This window comes from Pneumocystis carinii (assembly GCF_001477545.1).
Source record: "Pneumocystis carinii B80 chromosome Unknown supercont1.2, whole genome shotgun sequence".
Taxonomy (NCBI): domain Eukaryota; kingdom Fungi; phylum Ascomycota; class Pneumocystomycetes; order Pneumocystales; family Pneumocystaceae; genus Pneumocystis; species Pneumocystis carinii.
Genome location: NW_017264714.1, coordinates 287,184 through 306,880, shown reverse-complemented (window position 1 = coordinate 306,880; position 19,697 = coordinate 287,184). Strand labels below are relative to the sequence as shown.

General features: G+C 27.4%; 11 protein-coding genes across 11 annotated transcripts; 5 read left to right on the top strand and 6 right to left on the bottom strand.

Annotated features, from left to right (window-relative positions):
* Positions 1–30: 30 nt before the first annotated feature.
* T552_00441 (hypothetical protein) lies at positions 31–1,104 on the bottom strand. The gene is made up of 4 exons (XM_018369056.1): positions 731–1,104; positions 634–685; positions 441–590; positions 31–392 (listed from the first exon to the last, which is right to left on the bottom strand). The coding sequence occupies exons 1-4, from the start codon at positions 1,056–1,058 to the stop codon at positions 77–79; spliced, it is 846 nt and encodes a 281-aa protein (XP_018227325.1). The 5' UTR covers positions 1,059–1,104; the 3' UTR covers positions 31–76.
* Positions 1,105–1,358: 254 nt separating this feature from the next.
* T552_00440 (hypothetical protein) lies at positions 1,359–2,301 on the top strand. The gene is made up of 7 exons (XM_018369055.1): positions 1,359–1,520; positions 1,567–1,584; positions 1,630–1,701; positions 1,756–1,798; positions 1,854–1,914; positions 1,970–2,188; positions 2,239–2,301. Exons 1-7 carry the CDS (start codon positions 1,405–1,407, stop codon positions 2,253–2,255), a joined length of 546 nt encoding a protein of 181 aa, XP_018227324.1. The 5' UTR covers positions 1,359–1,404; the 3' UTR covers positions 2,256–2,301.
* Positions 2,302–2,535: 234 nt separating this feature from the next.
* Positions 2,536–3,859, bottom strand: T552_00439 (hypothetical protein; the record flags this gene model as incomplete). Its single annotated transcript, XM_018369054.1, has 4 exons — positions 2,536–3,216; positions 3,256–3,600; positions 3,644–3,747; positions 3,802–3,859. 4 exons carry the CDS (start codon positions 3,857–3,859, stop codon positions 2,536–2,538), a joined length of 1,188 nt encoding a protein of 395 aa, XP_018227323.1.
* A 130-nt stretch (positions 3,860–3,989) lies between these two features.
* On the bottom strand, positions 3,990–5,391 carry T552_00438 (hypothetical protein; the record flags this gene model as incomplete). The annotated part of the gene is made up of 5 exons (XM_018369053.1): positions 3,990–4,413; positions 4,464–4,566; positions 4,614–4,987; positions 5,034–5,128; positions 5,155–5,391. 5 exons carry the CDS (start codon positions 5,389–5,391, stop codon positions 3,990–3,992), a joined length of 1,233 nt encoding a protein of 410 aa, XP_018227322.1.
* Positions 5,392–5,496: 105 nt separating this feature from the next.
* T552_00437 (hypothetical protein) lies at positions 5,497–6,327 on the top strand (the record flags this gene model as incomplete). The annotated part of the gene is made up of 5 exons (XM_018369052.1): positions 5,497–5,614; positions 5,662–5,760; positions 5,807–6,011; positions 6,075–6,168; positions 6,216–6,327. 5 exons carry the CDS (start codon positions 5,497–5,499, stop codon positions 6,297–6,299), a joined length of 600 nt encoding a protein of 199 aa, XP_018227321.1. The 3' UTR covers positions 6,300–6,327.
* Positions 6,328–6,846: 519 nt separating this feature from the next.
* On the bottom strand, positions 6,847–7,876 carry T552_00436 (hypothetical protein). The gene is made up of 4 exons (XM_018369051.1): positions 7,749–7,876; positions 7,639–7,697; positions 7,479–7,580; positions 6,847–7,432 (listed from the first exon to the last, which is right to left on the bottom strand). The coding sequence occupies exons 1-4, from the start codon at positions 7,828–7,830 to the stop codon at positions 6,890–6,892; spliced, it is 786 nt and encodes a 261-aa protein (XP_018227320.1). The 5' UTR covers positions 7,831–7,876; the 3' UTR covers positions 6,847–6,889.
* Positions 7,877–8,105: 229 nt separating this feature from the next.
* Positions 8,106–9,586, top strand: T552_00435 (casein kinase II subunit alpha). Its single transcript, XM_018369050.1, has 10 exons — positions 8,106–8,197; positions 8,241–8,279; positions 8,330–8,348; positions 8,392–8,586; positions 8,635–8,745; positions 8,789–8,872; positions 8,917–9,110; positions 9,158–9,277; positions 9,323–9,428; positions 9,470–9,586. Exons 1-10 carry the CDS (start codon positions 8,151–8,153, stop codon positions 9,542–9,544), a joined length of 990 nt encoding a protein of 329 aa, XP_018227319.1. The 5' UTR covers positions 8,106–8,150; the 3' UTR covers positions 9,545–9,586.
* Positions 9,587–9,728: 142 nt separating this feature from the next.
* T552_00434 (valine-tRNA ligase) lies at positions 9,729–13,652 on the top strand. The gene is made up of 17 exons (XM_018369049.1): positions 9,729–9,840; positions 9,884–9,957; positions 10,002–10,095; positions 10,138–10,369; positions 10,416–10,580; positions 10,623–10,704; positions 10,750–10,869; positions 10,909–11,017; positions 11,062–11,369; positions 11,417–11,602; positions 11,646–12,354; positions 12,400–12,527; positions 12,571–12,726; positions 12,766–13,078; positions 13,128–13,303; positions 13,344–13,388; positions 13,432–13,652. Exons 1-17 carry the CDS (start codon positions 9,774–9,776, stop codon positions 13,606–13,608), a joined length of 3,141 nt encoding a protein of 1,046 aa, XP_018227318.1. The 5' UTR covers positions 9,729–9,773; the 3' UTR covers positions 13,609–13,652.
* A 509-nt stretch (positions 13,653–14,161) lies between these two features.
* T552_00433 (hypothetical protein) lies at positions 14,162–14,574 on the bottom strand. The gene is made up of 3 exons (XM_018369048.1): positions 14,500–14,574; positions 14,382–14,459; positions 14,162–14,320 (listed from the first exon to the last, which is right to left on the bottom strand). The coding sequence occupies exons 1-3, from the start codon at positions 14,526–14,528 to the stop codon at positions 14,200–14,202; spliced, it is 228 nt and encodes a 75-aa protein (XP_018227317.1). The 5' UTR covers positions 14,529–14,574; the 3' UTR covers positions 14,162–14,199.
* Positions 14,575–14,757: 183 nt separating this feature from the next.
* On the top strand, positions 14,758–15,091 carry T552_00432 (hypothetical protein). Its single transcript, XM_018369047.1, has one exon. It carries the CDS (start codon positions 14,804–14,806, stop codon positions 15,044–15,046), a length of 243 nt encoding a protein of 80 aa, XP_018227316.1. The 5' UTR covers positions 14,758–14,803; the 3' UTR covers positions 15,047–15,091.
* Positions 15,092–15,328: 237 nt separating this feature from the next.
* On the bottom strand, positions 15,329–19,653 carry T552_00431 (hypothetical protein; the record flags this gene model as incomplete). The annotated part of the gene is made up of 18 exons (XM_018369046.1): positions 15,329–15,424; positions 15,472–15,610; positions 15,655–16,085; positions 16,133–16,345; positions 16,388–16,633; positions 16,677–16,799; positions 16,841–17,263; positions 17,308–17,805; positions 17,847–17,946; positions 17,992–18,221; positions 18,270–18,500; positions 18,543–18,821; positions 18,866–19,011; positions 19,059–19,104; positions 19,151–19,347; positions 19,390–19,462; positions 19,509–19,560; positions 19,604–19,653. 18 exons carry the CDS (start codon positions 19,651–19,653, stop codon positions 15,329–15,331), a joined length of 3,573 nt encoding a protein of 1,190 aa, XP_018227315.1.
* Positions 19,654–19,697: the final 44 nt, after the last annotated feature.

Here is a 19,697-nt window from a genome sequence, read left to right as displayed (position 1 = left end):
TAAAAATTATATAAATACTAATATTATCATAAAAAATAGTGCTTTATAACTATTGATCTAAAAAATATTTTAAATATTATTTGTTTGATTTTGGATTAGCTTTTGATAAAAGGAATCTTTGGATTTCATTACTAGGAGACCTATAGGCTTTAATATCCGTTGGACTATCTGTTATTGTTAAACGAAGATCTCCATATTGACTCTGATCATATTCCTCATACAGGCTTCTATATCTGTTCTGTTGATGTCTAGGAAAACGCGCCAATGGCGATGGATTATATTTAATACTTGCATGATAATTGTTTTCCGAGCTATTGTCACAACCATATGTATGATTCGAGCTTGACGTGCTTGAATAAAATTCGTCTGAATTATCCGGATATTGAGAATATCTATAGATATTAGCTAACTAATCTTTAACTATAATAGAAAAAGCTAGCCTATCATTACTGCTGCATTGTCCAGATAAATTACTTGAATTATTAAACGTGGAACACTTATATTCTGACTCTTGGTCATATGATTCATCATAGGATTTAGATGCAAGAGTTGGTGCATATGTACTGGCTCCAGAACATTCGTATTTCATCCTATATAATCATAAATCACTCAAAAATAAATTGGATTATATACATTGGATACATATAACTGCTTTGACTTGTCATACTGTTAGTTCTTTGGTCTCCTTTTTTTAAACATTAGAAATGTTATAACTCGAAAACAATTATACCAAATTTATTTCTATAAATAGCTTCTTCAAACCCCATAATTGTCTGAAGAGGTCGTTCTGTTCTACTTCTCGTTGGATTACTTCTATCTGGATCCGAAATTATATATCCTCTTGTATCTATAGGTGCATATGTTGAATAATAATTTTGAGAAAGCTGCCAAGGCTCTTGTTCCGACTCAAACATCAACATTTTCATACTGTCTTCATAACTTTTATACGATTGCTTCCAAAAATCATTTTTATCTGGTAATGGCTTTATTTTAAGCAAAGGTTCTTCTGATCTTAATGATGGTGACTTCCTTGATTGCTTTTTTTTTAAAAAAAACATCTTTTCCGGCCGAAAAAAATCTTTCTATATAATTCTAGATCTCTTAATTTATCTGTTAATCTTCTATAACGGCTGAATTGCACATTAAACACGCCTTTTTGTCAAAACATATAAAACGATTTCTTTTTTTTCCTTAAAAGTCTTAAATTTCAACCTAGAAACTCCGGAAAAAAAGGCACATATAAAATAAAACGCTCCAAATAACGTCTATATATCGGTTTTATCTAATTCTTTCAGGTTAACTCTTATATAATTCTCTTAAAAAAAGGTCGTTCAAGATTTTTTAATTGGTTACTGCGGCAACCTTAATATCGTGATTTTTACTAAGTCAACTACATAAAAAAAAATGCAGGCACCAACAGACATAGATCCACGCAATCCTATAGTATTTTTTGATATTTCTATTGGGAATCAACCTCAAGGACGTATTAAATTTGAATTATTTTCTACTACACTTCCAAAGTATGTTTTTTCCAGATTAAAAAAAGGTTAATATTTGGGGAAATAGAACAGCAGAGAATTTTAGGTTTAAAGGAGTGTTTCTTAATGTTTTTTATAATTAGAGAGCTAGACAGTTTTGTACAGGTGAAACAAAGGGGTTAAATGGACGTCCACAGGGCTATAAAGGGTCAATTTTTCATCGGTAAAAATTTTGTTTTTTTTATAGGAAAAAGAGGTCGTTACTTAGGATTATTAGAGTAATAAAGGATTTTATGGTTCAAGGAGGAGATTTTATATATGTTTGTTTTTTTTTTTTAGGAATCAGGGGATAAAATGACGTTTTTTTATTTTTAGGGCAATGGAACAGGAAGTACATGTATTTATGGGTCACAAACATTTCCTGATGAGTCATTTGGTTGATATTAATATTTTTTTTATATATTTTATGTATAAAATTTACAATTTTTTAGTCCATAAACATGATGCACCAGGATTATTATCAATGGCAAATTCGGGGCCTAATACGAATGGATGTCAATTTTTTATTCTTACGAAGCCAGCACCATGGCTTGATGGAAAACATTGTGTTTTTGGACGAGTTATTTATGGATATACAATTTTAACAAAAATGGAAAATGTAGCAACAACAGGAACAAGTAATACGCCTAAAATCCCTATTGTTATTACGGGTAATATATGGATATATTTATAAAATAGTATTATAAACTTAATTTATTAGAATGCGGAGAAATGTAATTTATAAAATGTACAGAATATGTATGCCATTAAATAGAAAAAAAATGCTCAAAGTATTATCATTTAAAACTGATTTAGACATGCTCGATATGATATTATATTTTTTTAACGGTATTTATGTTTGTTAATATAACCCCAAGTTTTTCATTTCCAATATTATATCTAAAAGGTTTTAATTTCAAAAAATGTAATGTTTTTACTTACAAAAGCACGATTGTCCATATAATTGCAAATATGAAAAAAAATGTTGACTATAATTTTATTAGATTTGATTTCAAAATTATATAAAGAAATGTACCCAAAAAAACATTTGAAACTCAAAACTAATATCTCTTTTCTGACATAAATTTCCAGACCAATAGAAAACCTTCTTCCCATTTCCTGTAGTATTTGTAGATGTTGGAAAGCATTGGCAGGTATAGCATTCTTCTTGCCCCAAATATTTTTCACAATTTCCATGATTTGAACAATAATTTGTCAGCTTTTCACAATCTTCTTTAGTACTAAAACAATGAGGATAAATATTTCTAAGTTCCTTTAAAGATGGTGCAGTGTGATCATCCCCAAATACATTCTCAATTTCTGCACGACGTATTAAAGTATTCTTAATAATAGGTTTAGGCGGTAACAAAAGAACTATAAATGTTGTATTTGGCATCTTTTTAGAAATCTGATTAATAATAAAGCTAGTAGCCTCAGAAGCAACTGTATATTGCTTTGAATAAATGCCATATTGATGATATAAAACTTCCAAACTAGATAAATGAGCCGATATTAATTTGTTTGTGGATAATTCTGAACTATTTGATAATGCGCTTATAAAACTATCAAGAGAAAGAATCTCTGACAAAAAACAACGATCTTCTTTATATTGTAAATCAAAAATACCACTATATTTTTTATCAAAAATTTTTTCAAACATCTCTAAAGATGGTGCATGTTGAATTTGATCATGTATTCCCTAATAACATAAATAAAACATAAACTCTTTCTCATTTACCATTATAGGAGGTATTAAAAATAACCCTCCTCCATACATATTTCCATATAAATGTTCTAGAGATAAACCTGTTAATTGATTAAACTGGCCCAATAACCGCTTAATTAAATAGTTATAGGCTTCAGAACTAGGCGAATTTTCAATTGTAAAAAGAGGATGTTGTTTATAAAACATCTTATAATCTATAACACCTGCTAACGTAATTATCATATGATTTTCCATCTCCTTCCACAAATTCTCCTCATTTAACATCTCTTTCTTATCTAAAATCTTTGTTGATTGTCCTTGGAACCCAAGTTTATGGAATCTTGAGACACCTAACATATGTGCTAACACTTGTCTTGCCTAAAATACTTATTTTTAAGGCTTTAAAAGCAAAAAAAAGAACCTCTTCAGGTGTAAGAGACTCTGAATATTGTGAATAATGAGTTTCTGAGTATTCATGTGGTAAAATCTTATAAACCATTCCAATTTTCTTATCTGCTGCAACATCTTATGTTAAAGTTAGCTATTTTTTCTGAAAAAAAAAGGATTTATATTGAATACCTGCAGTAAAGAAGGTTATCATTCTAAGAATAGCGAAAAAAGCTATGTTTATCCACATTTTTAAGACCTTTTTCTATGTGACAAAAAATCTAGGTTAAGAGGTGATGAAAAAATAATTAAATAAATATATAAAAGTGTATCCAAATTATTGTTTTAAATATGTATTTAGTTGAGAAATAGTGTAGATATTAGAGAATAGTTTGAGAAAGAGGAGATTGTTTAGTTGAATAAGATGCGATTGAATCAAGACCACGAAGAGGTGAATTAGTTTTAGGTATTTTTAGCTGAATATTAGAATATTCTTGTGATGCTTTTTGAAGAGATTCTTTTATAATTGCTTCTTTTTTTGAAATGTCATCTTTTTCAGAGATTAATGTTTTAATTTGAGATAACATGAGTTCTTTTTCAGATTTCATGGAAGATAGTATTGTTTTTAAACGATTTATTGAATTTTCAAATGTTTGTATTTCTAAAGGAATTGGTTGATGTTTTTTTGAGGGGGGTAAATTCATGTTTATAAGCTTCGATCCATATACACCTTTACGTATTTGAGTTTGTTCCCATTGAGATGATTCTTCTTCTGAAGTGTCTTCATTAATATCACTGTTTTGACTTTTTTTGAATGATAAATATAATGATAAAGAAATAAATCTAAAACTTACATATTTTCAATAGAATTCTTCATTTCAATATATTTTTGTTTATCTTGGGCTCTTTTTAGATCTTTAGAAAGTATGATTTTGTCATCTACATATTCTCTTATCCCTTTTAGTAAATTTTTAGTTTGTATTGTTACATAATTCATGAATTACCTTCAATACCATCATTATCAAATATATCATCCTCACGTTGTAGTCGTGATTCATTCGATTTTGAATACAAAATCATTTGTTCATCATCCTCTAAAGGAATATAAACATTGTTTAATCTGTTTTGTTCTCTTTTCTCTGCACGCCTTTCTTTTAAAGCTTTTACAATCCCTTCATCTAAGATCTTTGGAATCTCTTCAGAAACTTGTGAATTTTTCTCCGTTATATGTAAATTATCAATATCAACATTTTCCTTGTGTATATTACAAAATTCTTTAGGTGTAGATGGTGTAGATAGTCGAAGTTTAGATAAATAATCTGAATTGTATTTTGGAGTCGCTTTTGATGTTTTTTCATGAGATTCTAAAACTTTATGACTATTTTGTCAAAAAAAATAAATATATATATATATAAAGAAAATACATTAATGGTGACCCTTTGATTCCCTGTTCTTCTCGGGATTCCTGTCTAAGATGGTTCTTTTTTTTTACAAAATTCCCTTTATCTTGCTCATCTTCCTATATAAAAATTAGACTGATTTTACTGAAACATTCATTTCATTTCTTCCCTCAAGTCCAAAGCTTAAACGGAGGTTTTTAGACTCTTTTCTTGCCTTTTTTTCATAAAATTTAGAATTCGAGTCTTGTAAATTGGATTTTTCTCGTTCAAATTGTATATCTGAAAATGACGATGAAATAGGTGTTCCTACCTCATCAGAGTCCTCATCCTGAGTATGAATTCTTGTTGTTTTTGCCTTTAATCGGCGTATCTGAAAATCCATATTTTTTGGAGGTTAGTTACTGTGGTTACTTGTCTACGAGGACGGTGTCATGGCAATAGTTGCTAAGGTAACCAGTCTGTACGTAAAGAAAGTGGTCTAAAAACTATGAAAAATCATGAAAACACAAAACTTGTCTCTTATGATTCAGAAGATGAAGAAAACAGTGAATATCCACATAAAAATGTAGAACCATTGCCTAGTTTTTTTTTAGATTTGTATCAGGGTAGATTAAGGGTTATATATATATATATATATATTAAGATGAATTAGTTAAACCAAGGCAAGGTAATGATCCAGAGTTTCATGAAGGTAGAAAAAGAACATATCCGCATGTTTCTGGTAGCTGGCCGAGTCATATTTATATTGATTGTAATATTTTTTTAAAATATGATTTTTATATGTTAAAACATATAAGTAATGCCTAATGAAAAGTTGCAAATTCTTTTAAAAAAAATACAAGAATCGTTTATGATAGAGGGAATAGAATTTAAATCATTGGTTGAAAATGATCTGGAAATGCCATTACCGTTGCATATTAGTTTATCTAGACCACTTATGTTAGGGTCAGATATAATTAATGAATTTAAAGAAGCAATTAAAGAAAAAGTTGTGTTTGAAAGGTATGAATTTTTTTTAATTTAATTTATGTTATTAAGATCGTTTTAACTTTGTTTTTTTAACAGTTTTAATATTAAATTCTCAAATATAGCAATTTTTAAAAATGAAGATGCTAGTAGAACATTTCTTGTTCTTATAATTGAAACAGGAAAAGAAATTGTATATTTTTTGATAAAATGATAAATATTTATGTTAATTTTTAAAAGTTACAAAATATTCTACGAATGGTGGATTCAATTGTAGAAAAATATGGTTATCAAACGTTTTATGAGGAAAACAAAGGATATTAATCTAATATTTAATCTAATTGTTGTTTTAGGATTCAAAATTCCATGTATCTATTGCATGGTGTTTAAGTCGTACGATAATATATAAAACTATTATAAATCGATTAAATAATGAATATTCTAAGTTATTGTCTATACATGAATTACATGTTAACCAGGTGAAAATTAAAATAGGAAATACTATTCATTCAATATCTTCTATATCGTAGATATATTTTTTGAATTTAATGATAATGGTTATTATTTGATAGAAGTAATTTATAAATAAAAATTCTTAAATCATGGAAAAGTTCTATTTTATTTTATATTTTTAACATTTTAATATAAAATATTAAAATAAATATACTTTAAACCAATAATTATTTTGAAATTGATTTTTAAAGGGTCGAACTATGTATTTAAATGAAATCCTTAAAATATAATATCCATTTTATATATATTAATGATTTTTCATAAATATTCTGTCTTCTTAATGTTTTAAGTAATATGATTAAGTAAATATCTAGATGTTTTCATATGATTAAATCATTTCAAAAATCAACAATAATTTTTTGAATATACTATTATAATGCTTTTTTTTTAAAAAAATCAATTTACATATCCGTCTTTTTTTTTTTTTTGGCTTCATGTACTATTTCTTCCTCAATATTACGTTTTTCTTTTAAAATTTTATCATCAACTAATTTAATAACTCCTTTAGATGCATTTTTTCTAGCTTCTCCATGTATAATAACATATTTCGCCTCTTTTCCTATAGCATCCCTTCCCTTTTCTTGACTCAATCCCCAAAATGTTGAAAGATTAATTACATCATATCCACTTCGACAATACATTAAATTCGATGCTTCACTTGATATAATAATTCCCTTCCCACGTGTTGCACGTATTAATGCTGATGCATTACTAATCAGGTTTTTTCGACAATTAATATCTGATATACTCGATCCATAACAAATCTCAAGTCTAATCCCTCGTGCAATAGCAATACTAACCGTTGAATGTTTAATATGAAATGTAAGTCGCTGAGACATATCAAGAGATATTATATCCACATCCATTGACGTACATGCATATTGAAACATTTTCTCATTCATTGGTCGTACCGCTAAAATATCAAACCCATCGGTTGCTGAATACTATTTTTAATTAAAAAACTCCTTCTTCTCTCTATAATATTCACACCAAATTATAATTTTGAGATCCCTCCTCAAGAACAACAGTAACTCTAGATAAAATACGCACCGATCTTTCTAATTCCACTACATCTGATCGAATTGGATTAATCTATTCATTTTTCAACCATTTTTCAACCATTTTTCTCCTTTTTTCTCTCTTTTCATACCATTTTTTTCCCAATTTTTCCATAAACCATATAATTCAACGCAATAGTACGATATCCAACTATTTATTCTTCAGTTTTCCCTTTCAAATTCCCCATTAAAACTTATTAACCTTCTACTAAAAATACAATCATTCTTTTCATTTCCGTCTCTGAAACTCCTGTTCCATGCCAAAGAACATTAAGATCATACATAATTCCCTTTATATTCTCTTTATATTCCCTTCATCTCCCCTCTTCTCCTCTTATATTATTGACTCTTCTCTATTATTTTTTTAACGATCGGTCAAATTTTTAAAAAAGCCTTATTAAAAGCTATAATTTTTCTATTATTTATTAAGGATTATCCTTAAACAAAGCAATTAATATTGCTCTCTAGTTTAAGGAAAAACCGGCAAGAAATAGTCTATAATAGTCTATAAATGATTAAAAATTGTTAAAAAGAAGTTATAATATAGAGGAATAGTTAAATAATAAAATTGGAGTTTTTTTTTGTTTTAAAAGATATTTAAAGGATGTCTATTGCAAGACAATATGCAAATGTCAATGAGAATATGCAAAGGTAGAATGAAAGGTATAGAAAGAAGGAATAATGAGAAATATAGATCATATTGGGACTATGACAATTTGCAGATTCAATGGGGGTAGGTAAAAATATTGAGTATATTTGTGTTAATTATATTCAAATGATTAGTGTTCAAGACAATTATGAAGTTTGTATACATTTTTTTTAAAAGAGAAATTTATATATATTAGGTTGTGAAAAAGGTTGGACGAGGCAAATATTCAGAAGTTTTTGAGGGTTATAATGTTGTTAGCAATGAGAAATGTATTATCAAAGTTCTTAAGCCGGTTAAGAAGAAGAAAATTAAAAGGGAAATTAAAATTTTGCAAAATTTAGCAGGAGGATCAAATGTTATTGCATTATTAGATGTAGTACGTGATCCGCAGGTAAGAAGAGTGTAGGAGAATGTATTTTTTTATTAATGATATAAATAGAGTAAAACCCCATCATTGATATTTGAATATGTGAATAATACAGATTTTCGAAATCTTTACCCTCGTTTTCAAGATTATGATGTTAGATATTATATATTTGAGTTATTAAAAGTAAAAGAAGGAGTAAAATAATAAATATTTATGTATTTTTTAGGCTCTTGATTTTTGTCACTCAAAAGGTATTATGCATAGAGATGTGAAACCACATAATGTAATGATTGATCATGAAAAAAGACAGGTTATATATGAATTTTTAAAAGGGAATTGAATTAATTTTTTTAGTTGCGTTTAATTGATTGGGGTCTTGCAGAATTTTATCATCCGGGAACAGAATATAATGTTCGTGTTGCCTCAAGATATTTTAAAGGTCCAGAACTTTTACTTGATTTTCAAGAATATGATTATAGTTTGGACATGTGGAGTTTAGGCGCTATGTTTGCATCTATGATATTTAGAAAAGAACCATTTTTTCATGGGTTTTAAAAATATTTTTATAAAAAAGAGTATTTAATTTTTATAATAGATCAGACAATTACGATCAATTAGTTAAAATTGCAAAGGTTCTAGGAACTGATAGACTCTATGCATATCTAGATAAATACGATATAGAATTAGATTCACAATACGATGATATTCTTGGAAAGTATATCTCATATTTAAAATAATCATTTATATTTATCTAAAATAGATATCCCCGAAAACCATGGCAGAAATTTATAACACAGGAAAATCAAAAGTATATCTCTCCTGAAGCAATTGATTTTTTAGATAATCTTTTACGTTACGATCATCAGGTATTTTACACTTATATAATTCTTATCAATTAATTTTACAGGAACGTTTAACTCCTCAAGAAGCAATGAATCATCCATACTTCGAACCGGTTCGAAGGAAGGAACAAAATGGTTAAACTTCTATTTTCCCTCTCTATTATTTATAATTTATAACTTTATTATTTCATTAAAGTTATATTATACTTATATTAGAGAAATACGACTCAATCTCTTCTTTATCTTTCATATCTAATTTATTTTTAAAATAAAAGTAATTCATTTTTGTTTGTTTTATATATATATATATAATAAAATTATCTTGATATTTTCTCTACTAATTAAATATTATTTTAATCTAATAAATACATGAGTCTTGAAGAAAACCTTAGTTTAGAGGCCTCTTTAGATAAGACTCAGCGAGATTTAGAGAAATGTTTCTTATAAATATTTTTAATAAGATTTAATATATATTATAGTTGAAAAAGAACTAGAAGAAAAGATAAAAAATGAAGAATATACAAGAAAAAATGAGGATAAATCAGAATATATAGTATATTAGTATTTATTATGAAGGATCTTATTGATAAATATAAGAAAAAATTGAATGAGAAGCAAAAAAAGAAGAAAAAACATGATTTTACAATTGGAGAAGAATATAAGGAGATTACACCATTAGGACAGAAGAAAAGTAGAGAATCTACAGTTATTATTATTATATAACTATTAGTAGTTCTTCAGGACTTAGAATTACCGGCATTGAAGAACTATAATCCTATTGCAGTAGAATCAGCATGGTATGAATGGTGGATGCAAGAAGGGTTTCATTTACCGGAATTTGGACCGGATGGAGATTGTAAAGCTGAGGGAGTTTTTGTTATACCTATTCCGCCTCCAAATATTACGGGTATTCTTCATATTGGACATGCACTTACGGTTTCTATTCAAGATTCTCTTATTAGATGGTTTTTTTTAGAAGAAAAGGAAGGGAGAAGGTTAATTATTTAATAGGCAACGTATGAAGAATAAGACGGTTCTTTTTTTGCCAGGATTTGATCATGCAGGATTAAGTACACAAAGTGTTATAGAAAAAAAGTTATGGATGGAAGAAAAAAAGACGAGACATGATTTTTCTAGAGAGGAATTTGTAAATCTTGTTGTTCAATGGAAAGAAGTGTAGTTATATTATTTTAATATGTATATGATTAATAAATCTAGTTATTCTTCTAAAATAAAAAATCAATTAATGCGTTTAGGAGGGTCCTATGATTGGTCTCGTGAAGCGTATACAATTGATGAGGTTATTTATGATATATTTTTTCTTTCAAATTGATTCGATATGTAGAATTTATCAAATGCTGTACTTGAGCACTTTGTAAGATTACATGAAGATGGAATTATTTATAGGGCTAACAAGATTGTTAATTGGTGTACTTTTTTAAATACAACATTGTCAAATTTAGAGGTATATTATATTTTATAAGTGATTTTTTAATTTTTGTAGGTTGATCAGATTGAACTTTCTGGTTCTACGTTATTGAATGTTCCTGGTTATGATAAACCTGTAGAATTTGGAACATTAACTTATTTTGCGTATGAAATATATGGATCAAGTAAGAAATCGAATATTATAATATACGTATATTTAAAAGATCAGATGAAAGAATTGTTGTAGCAACTACTCGTCCTGAAACAATATTGGGTGATACGGCTATTGCAGTCCATCCAGATGATCAACGTTATAAACAGTTTCATGGAAAAATGGCTAAACATCCTTTTATTAATCGTTTATTGCCTATAATTGTAGATAGTATTTCTGTTGATATGACGTTTGGAACAGGTGCTGTAAAAATCACTCCAGCTCATGACATAAATGATTATGAAGTTGGGAAACGGCATAATTTGAATTTTATTAATATATTAAATCCTGATGGAACAATGAATGAAAATGCAGGTTGTTGGAAAGTAGGATATTGTATTGTTATTTTATAATTTAATTTAATCTATATCAGGGGATGAAAAGATATGATGTTCGTGTATTAATTGTGGAAAAACTTAAAGAACAAGGGCTATATGTTGATACTAAAGATAATCCTATGGTTGTTCCTATTTGTACTAAATCAAAAGATGTTATAGAACCAATAATAAAACCTCAATGGTGGGTTGATCAAAAAGCAATGTCAATAGATGCATTAAATGTATTATATAAGATGGTTAAATTAAATGTTTTAATTATTTTAGGCTGTTAAAAATGGAGAAATAAAAATTAATCCTAAAACATCAGAACGTGATTTTTACCGCTGGATGGAGAATGTTCAAGATTGGTGTATTTCACGTCAACTCTGGTGGGGTCATAGAATTCCTGCTTATTTTGTTAGAATTGAAGGAAAAGATCAAGACTCTTCTGATAATAAATGGTGGGTTTCTGGGAAAAATAAAGAAATTGCTCAAAAAAAAGCTGAAAAGCTATTTCCTGGTGAGAACTTTACTCTTGAACAGGACGAGGATGTTCTCGATACATGGTTTTCTTCTTGTTTGTGGCCATTTTCTACTTTAGGGTGGCCAAAGGAAACAGATGATTTAAAAAAATTCTATCCAATGTCTCTTTTAGAAACTGGATGGGATATTTTGTTTTTTTGGGTTGCTCGTATGATAATGGTAGGGATAAAATTGACTGGTAAAGTCCCATTTAAAGAAGTATTTTGTCATTCTCTTGTACGGGACTCTCAAGGGAGAAAAATGTCAAAAAGCTTAGGAAATATAGTGGATCCTATAGATGTTATTGAGGGTATTTCTCTTGAAGATATGAATAAAAAATTGGCTACTGGTAATCTTGACAAAAAAGAATTAGAAATTGCAAAGAAAGATCAAAAAAAGAACTTTCCAAATGGCATTCCTCAATGTGGGACAGATGCGCTAAGGTTTACTCTTTGTGCATATACTACTGGAGGTATTTTTTTTGGGTTTTTGAGACAATTGGATAAAATTGTAATAGGACATGATATAAATCTTGATATTTTACGTGTGGAAGGATACAGAAAGTTTTGTAATAAAATTTATAATGCTACAAAATACGCTTTATTAAAACTAGGTAATGATTTTGTTCCACGTATTAAAGAAGATGTTTGTTCTCTATTTTTAAAAATAATGTAATTAATAATTCTAGAAATCAGGACATGAATCACTTGTAGAGCGATGGATTTTACATAAATATACAAAAACTGCTCAATCTTTGAATGCAGCTTTGGAAGAAAGGAATTTTTATAATGCCACTAATGTTATATATAATTTTTGGTTGTATGAATTTTGTGATATTTATATTGTTAGTCTTTTTATAATATTATTAATCTAATAATATTAGGAAAATTCAAAAATTATTATTGATAAAGGGGAGATAGAAGATAAAATATCAGCAAAAAATACACTTTATACTTGTTTAGATGGTGCTCTTCGAATGATACATCCTTTTATGCCTTTTATTACTGAAGAATTATGGCAAAGACTTCCTCGAAGGCCTAATGATACAACTGTTTCTATAGTTAAATCAACATTTCCTTCATATAATTCAGAATTTGATGATATTGATGCAGATATAAGTTATAGTCTTATTTTTTCTATTATACAAACAAGTCGTTCATTAATGGCTGAATATAATATTAGAATGAATTCTCAACGTATTATTTTAACTACAGGGAAATATAAGTTTATCTAATAATTGCATAGTATATTTTAAAGTAAATGATCATCTAATTGATATCTTGGAGTCTCAAAAAAATACTATTTTATTATTAATTAAGGGCAGTGGATCTATCATTGTCTTAGGAAATAGCGAACTTCCTCCAGAAGGTTGTGTCACAGCAGTAATAAATGCTGATTGTACTGTTTTTCTTCTAGTAAAGGTGTTTATACTGTTTTTTTTGTATAAGTTAACTTTTTAAGGGCTATGTTGATTTTGATATTGAAATAGAAAAAGCAAGAAAAAAGGTCTTATAATATCTAAAAGTTTTTGTATTAATAATATTTTTAGATTGCTAAACTTGAATTGTCTATTTCTCAAATAAAAAAACAAATGGAAGCTGAAGATTATCAAACAAAAGTTCCTGAAAGTGTCAAATCAGCAAATAAAGATAAATGTAATATTTTTGAATCAGAGATCAAGGCACTCGAAAAAGTTATCTTAGATTTTGAAAAGCTTAAAATATAAATAATATTTTCCTCATGTACATTCAATTCATTTATACAACATTACATTGCTATATTTTGGGGGCAGTTATAAGGCTAGTAATTGATCAATTAAATATTTTAGATATTATTATCTCTTGAAGTATATTTTAAGTTTATTTAACTAAAAATTTTATTTCAGAATAAATAATTATAATCTTTAGTTTGATTTAATTATTTCTATTATTATATTCTTTAAAAAGAAATGATGTTTCTAAAATAAAAAAGAGTTACTTTTTTTTATATACGTTGAATTATTTTTTAGAATATAAAAAAATACTTAATGATTTATAAGTTCGAATAGCTGATAGCTTTTTTGCATACTATGATCTTTGTTTTATTTATTTTGAATAAAAAATAAAAATATATTTATATGTAAAATCAATCCTTTAAAGAAAAACTATAAAAATCCTTAAATAAGGCAATAGTAATTATATGAAACTGGATCTATTTTATATCTTTAAGATAATGTTTATTGTTTAAAAATAAATAAAATATACATAATTATTTTCAAATATCAAACTTGAAAAAAAAAAACATAATTATAGATTTAAATCGATTTCTTTTTTTAATCTTAAGATACATTTCCCCTTATTTTTTCCCATATTTTCATACTTTCTATTGCCAACATTTGTTTATGATAAAGTTCCCCTTCTTTATTTGTTATATTAATTGCTTTTTTTAAATTTTCTTTTCTAAAAAAGAGTTAATTTTATTTCTATAATAAAACATAGAAATAAAAATCAATATTCATACATTTGTTCGCATGTTTTTAAAATATATTGAAGCTCAAGTAATATTTGTTTTTCATATAATGTTAAACTATCAAATTTTCTAAATAAAATTAGAAATATATATATATATATAATATTACTTGTCTGATATATTTAATTCTTGATTCATTTTCTAAAATATTATTTGTTTATGTATAATTTAATATATTTTAGTGCAGCGACTTTTCTTTGTGATTTCGATAGCATCAAGAGAAAGTTGATTTTCAATAATCATCTGATAACTTGATAATAAACATTTAAAAAAGGATTCTATCTCTTTTACCAGTTATCTGTAATTTTTAGGGATCTTCTAGTGATTTTTTAGAAAAAAAAAGCTTAAAAAAAGACTGAAAACTCACTAAAAAAACACTTTTTAAAGATTAAAACTTTATAAACATATTAAGAATGCTGCGTAGACCTCCTACTGTTATTCGTCTTGTTCAAGAAGATATTTTTGAATATGATGATATTCGAGCACAAGAAAAAGCTGCTTCACATGCAGGAAAATCTATTGCTTTAAGAGATAAAGATATGGATACCATGCATATTATGACAGAGGGTTTTATACTTCAAGATCGTAGAAAAGATGCTACCAAGAATGAAAGAATCGGATTATCTATGTCACGGATACAAGAAACTCGACTGTAGTTATCCGGATTATAATTAAATAATGTTTGAATTATTCTTTAAATAATTTATAAATGATACTTCATAAATGCTTTAATAATGTAAAAATCCTTTAGACGATATTTTATCTGGCTTTAATATATTTAATAATACCTCTGCGATATACGTCATATCATTTGAAAGAGTCGTAGTACGCAATAATATTGATTTTATAAAATGCATAGAAGATAGTCGATTAAATAATAGATTTTTTCTTTATTATAGGTGTAATATAAATAATGAGTGTAGTGATTATCTTGTATGTTATTTTATATTACTAATTTTGATTTTAATTTTTGGTAATTTTTTGTTTTCAGTAAATTCTTTTTCAGTAGTTTCTTTACGAATAATTAGTTTTCCCTTATTAATGTTATATAAAAGTCTAGAAAAACATAAATAAAAAATACCTCTCCAATGATCTGTGCAATTAGTCTAGGTCTGGAATTAGGAATCTTTAAAGTAATAACTCTAGATTCCTTAGGATCAAATAGTAGACTAATAATATTCAAGAAATTGAGCCGAACAACATAATCCAATTTATCTGAACTAAAAAAATAATTGGTATATATCAAAGGAAAAATAAAACGTACTTTACGCATGCCCATAATTCTTCCTTTAAAGTTTCTTCTTCCATTATTTCCTGTTTGAGTGCTGCAATTGCACCACTAATATTTGCTCTTACAAGAATTCTTTTCTTTTGTTCAATTGCTTTATCAATATCATCTTCTATAATCATTTGTTCTGTTGTTATGGGTGTTTGATCCTGTTGATCACTCAATGCCATTAAAGCAAGTGCTTCTGAAACAGAAAAAGAAAGATAACGGCGGACTATTGGTGATTTATCATTAAACATAGTGGAAAAAACATAACGAGTAAATGGACTTTGCCGGAGACCTCCTAATTTTAAAAGAACATCAAACGCAGTAAGTCTAACCAAACTATAATTTGCTAATCGGGTATATCGTAGAATTTCTTGAAAATCAAAAAGAATAACTCCTGCTTTTGATAAATTATATTTTATCTAAGAAAAATAATTAGAATATATATATATATATATTAGATAAATACTTTTAAAGATGTAATAGAAATTATGTTTTGAAACGAAGGTAAAAGCTGATCGATTTTCTGAAGGCGTTCAATTTCAGATAATATAGTTTCTATAATAGTTTTATTTTCTGGGATATTTAAATTAAAATTAAATTCATATGACTCTTTATTTTCGCTAATCAATGTTGATGCCAAAGAATTAATGAGTGAGCAGATATAATATGAGTCGGAAAACTAAATATTGTTAAAGAAATACAATTTAGTAATAGTTAATACCTTATTTGTTGAGTTATCGTTGTATCGTAGAAGATCAGCAAGAAATTTTTTCACTTGTATTAATGAATTTCCATTTTTATCTCGAATTTTTGACATGGCTACAGGAATTACACATTGTATATAATATTCTGATAGATTGCTGAAATTATTACTTTTGGATATTGAAGAATTTGGAAAACAATAATTTGTTTGAAATGCTTTAAAAAGATGGAACCATCCGAGCCAATTCAACTCTTCAGTAGCACACTAACAATTAAAAGAAATATTAATAGAAGAAATCCAAAACTACCTTTACTAATGCCAATGCTGCTTCACATCTAATTCCATAATAATATCGAGAGTCCATCAATGTTCTTAAGAGTACAGTAGAATATGCTGAATTTGCTTTACAATTAGAGAAATATTGTATAGCCTAATTTAATTAGAAGTTTTTATAATATTTATATGAGTTACTTCATATTGTGCTATAACATCTCGATCTTGTCGAAGCTGTGAAAAATACATATAATCTGGTTGATTTACCCACATTAAACAAATCCATTCAAAGTCTGCATCGAAACGAATCCATTCGAATGCTTCATCTGACATTTTTTCTTCATCCTCTTTTGGCCATTCTTCTAATTTCCAATCTTTCATCTCCTGTTCTGATTGAAGAATATTACCAAAGTATTGAACACCAAAATCATTGTCATTATCAATATCGCCTAGTCCATCAATATCCATCATATCTTTTTTCTGCTTTTTTAATTGATTTTTTCTAAGTCTTTTATTTTTTATGTTATATTGTATATCCAGTTTTGTAAATGCTTCTTTTATTTCAACAACATGATCATATGGGGTTCCATCTGTTTCATGAATCCTAATAGTCATAGTCCCCTAGACACAGTAAATGAATGATCTTTAAATTATATAGATAAAACCGTAAAAACAGGAAGAGGAGATGGAATTGATATATTATCAACATAATATTTTGCATCATCGAAAAAATCAGTAATAGTAAGAGGTTTAGGAGGTGTTTCCACATCTTGAACTTGACGAATGCCTATTTCTATCAACATTTTTTTGCGGTTAAATCGCTGTATAATCCTTAATCTTGGATATCCTTGACCATGAATCCATTGTTGTGCAAATATATCTAAAGATATTCGACTCACTTTTTCACTGACTTTCAAAAAATGTGATGTGCTTAAAGTGTTGTTTATTAGATTCCCACCCATGGCTTGAAGAAATAATTTTGGAATAATACGTGATAAACCCCATGATGGACCCGATTTTGTTAAACGTTTCTCTAAAATATGCAATACAACAGGTGCTTTTAGAGATATAAATTCAATGGAAAAAGGATCAATAGGAGGTATTAGTTTAGGATCAGCTAATGCTGGTCTTCCAATATCTTCTTCGCACACTTTTTCAGCTGCCTTTTATAACATTAGATAAAAATAAATATAATTAAACTAACTTTTTTCAACCGAAATCTATAATCGTTATTTCCCATCAGCTTGCAGAGAAATAGATCAGTAATATAATATGCAAGTCCAATTGTTAACCATATATCATTCCTAAATTCTATTGAATATTATAAAATATAAAAATTTTATATATACCAATGTTTTGGCACTATATTTACTCCAATCCATTGATTTGCCAATGTAAATGTAAGAATCCTTGTTGTAGAATAAATTGGATCAACTATATCTGGAGGAAATAAAAGATTATTATTGGCAATAACCATTGATGCGCATGGTACTGCTGACGTAGGATGATCATCAACAAAACATAACTTAAAGACATTATAAGGATATGAACCATATTCTCGAACAAAAAAATCAATAGCCTAAGAATATAAATATTCATAAATTTAGATTGTTTTATGAGATTTTACTTTATATATAAACATACATGAATTTCTTAATTCTAAAACTCTTCCTGGTAGACAATACCCTAAAACTTCTACAGAATCACAACCCAATGTATCATCTTTATCAGTATTGCAAAAGTTTGTTAGATTGATTTCGTCAAAAGGACCTACTGCAAATGAAACAAATTGAGAACTAACAAGAGAACCAAGACTAAAACAAACAGTTTTTTTATGATTATTTTCAGGTGTGGTAAACTAAAAATAAATTAGTACGTTTTTTCTAAAGCTATTTTTGACTTCGTCAAGTTGATCACCAATACATATAACTTTAAATTCCAAATGATCATTAGGTTCATTTAATAAATGACCATCATCTATAGAATCTTTATCATAATATACATGATTACCATTCAATGATTTAGATGAGTCCGAAAGAATCCACATATCTCGTAATGTTTTTGGAACAGTTATTTCGAAATCCCATGTACACCTATCCCAAATACCTTCAATGCAAGGCAACCAATTCGATGTAGCTGCTGATATTGGTATGTGAGTTGTATAAACATGAGGATATTTCTTTTAAAAATTAGACTTTTTTAAAATAAACTAGGAATACTAACATTGTCATCTATATCACATCCTACAAAAGTCAATCCTGTAGACGGATTCTTCACTGAATAATTAATTTTTACAACAATTGGTAAAAAAAGAGAAAAAATGTTGTCTTTTGCTGATACTTGATCATCTAAATTATCCGGTTCTTTTTCTGAAAAAAACAGTAAATCAAGATTACTGATTTTAATTAAGATTCACCTTTTTCTTCTGTTTGTATACATGTTTCATTATTTTTTTTAGGGTCCTATTATTTTTTAACCGTTCTGGTTCAAATACCTCAAGTAATATACTTGTGCCTCTATTTTTACAGATTTCGGGATATTTATACTTAAATTTCCATACTCAAATGTTGCATGAAACGCCTCAAACTTTTTTCTTAATAAATGATGTTGATGAACACTAGAACGTTTATAAAGCTTTAATTCATTTTTCGAAAATAAATATTCAAAACTAGCTTCTATTTCGTTTATGTGTATACTAACAATATCTAGAAAAATTGGCTTTTGCTTCAATTCAAGATTTTATTGACCACAATCATATGAATTGATCCTAATTTTTCGAAGTAATGGATCCGTTGGAATAATAGTCATCTCCGTACATCCCTTTACATTCATTTAACTAATTCCTTCTTATTCCTTAGAAAATTACCCTCAACTTCCGATCCATAAAATCAACATCAATCATTACTTTTTGATGTGTTCTATTATAAACTTAAACCCTTTCACTAAAAAAGATAAACATACATACTAAAGCCCCTTCCAATGCATGTCTCATCTTCATCAATATCTGACATAATTGTATTTATAACCGTCTATTTTAATGACATGAAGGTTTACA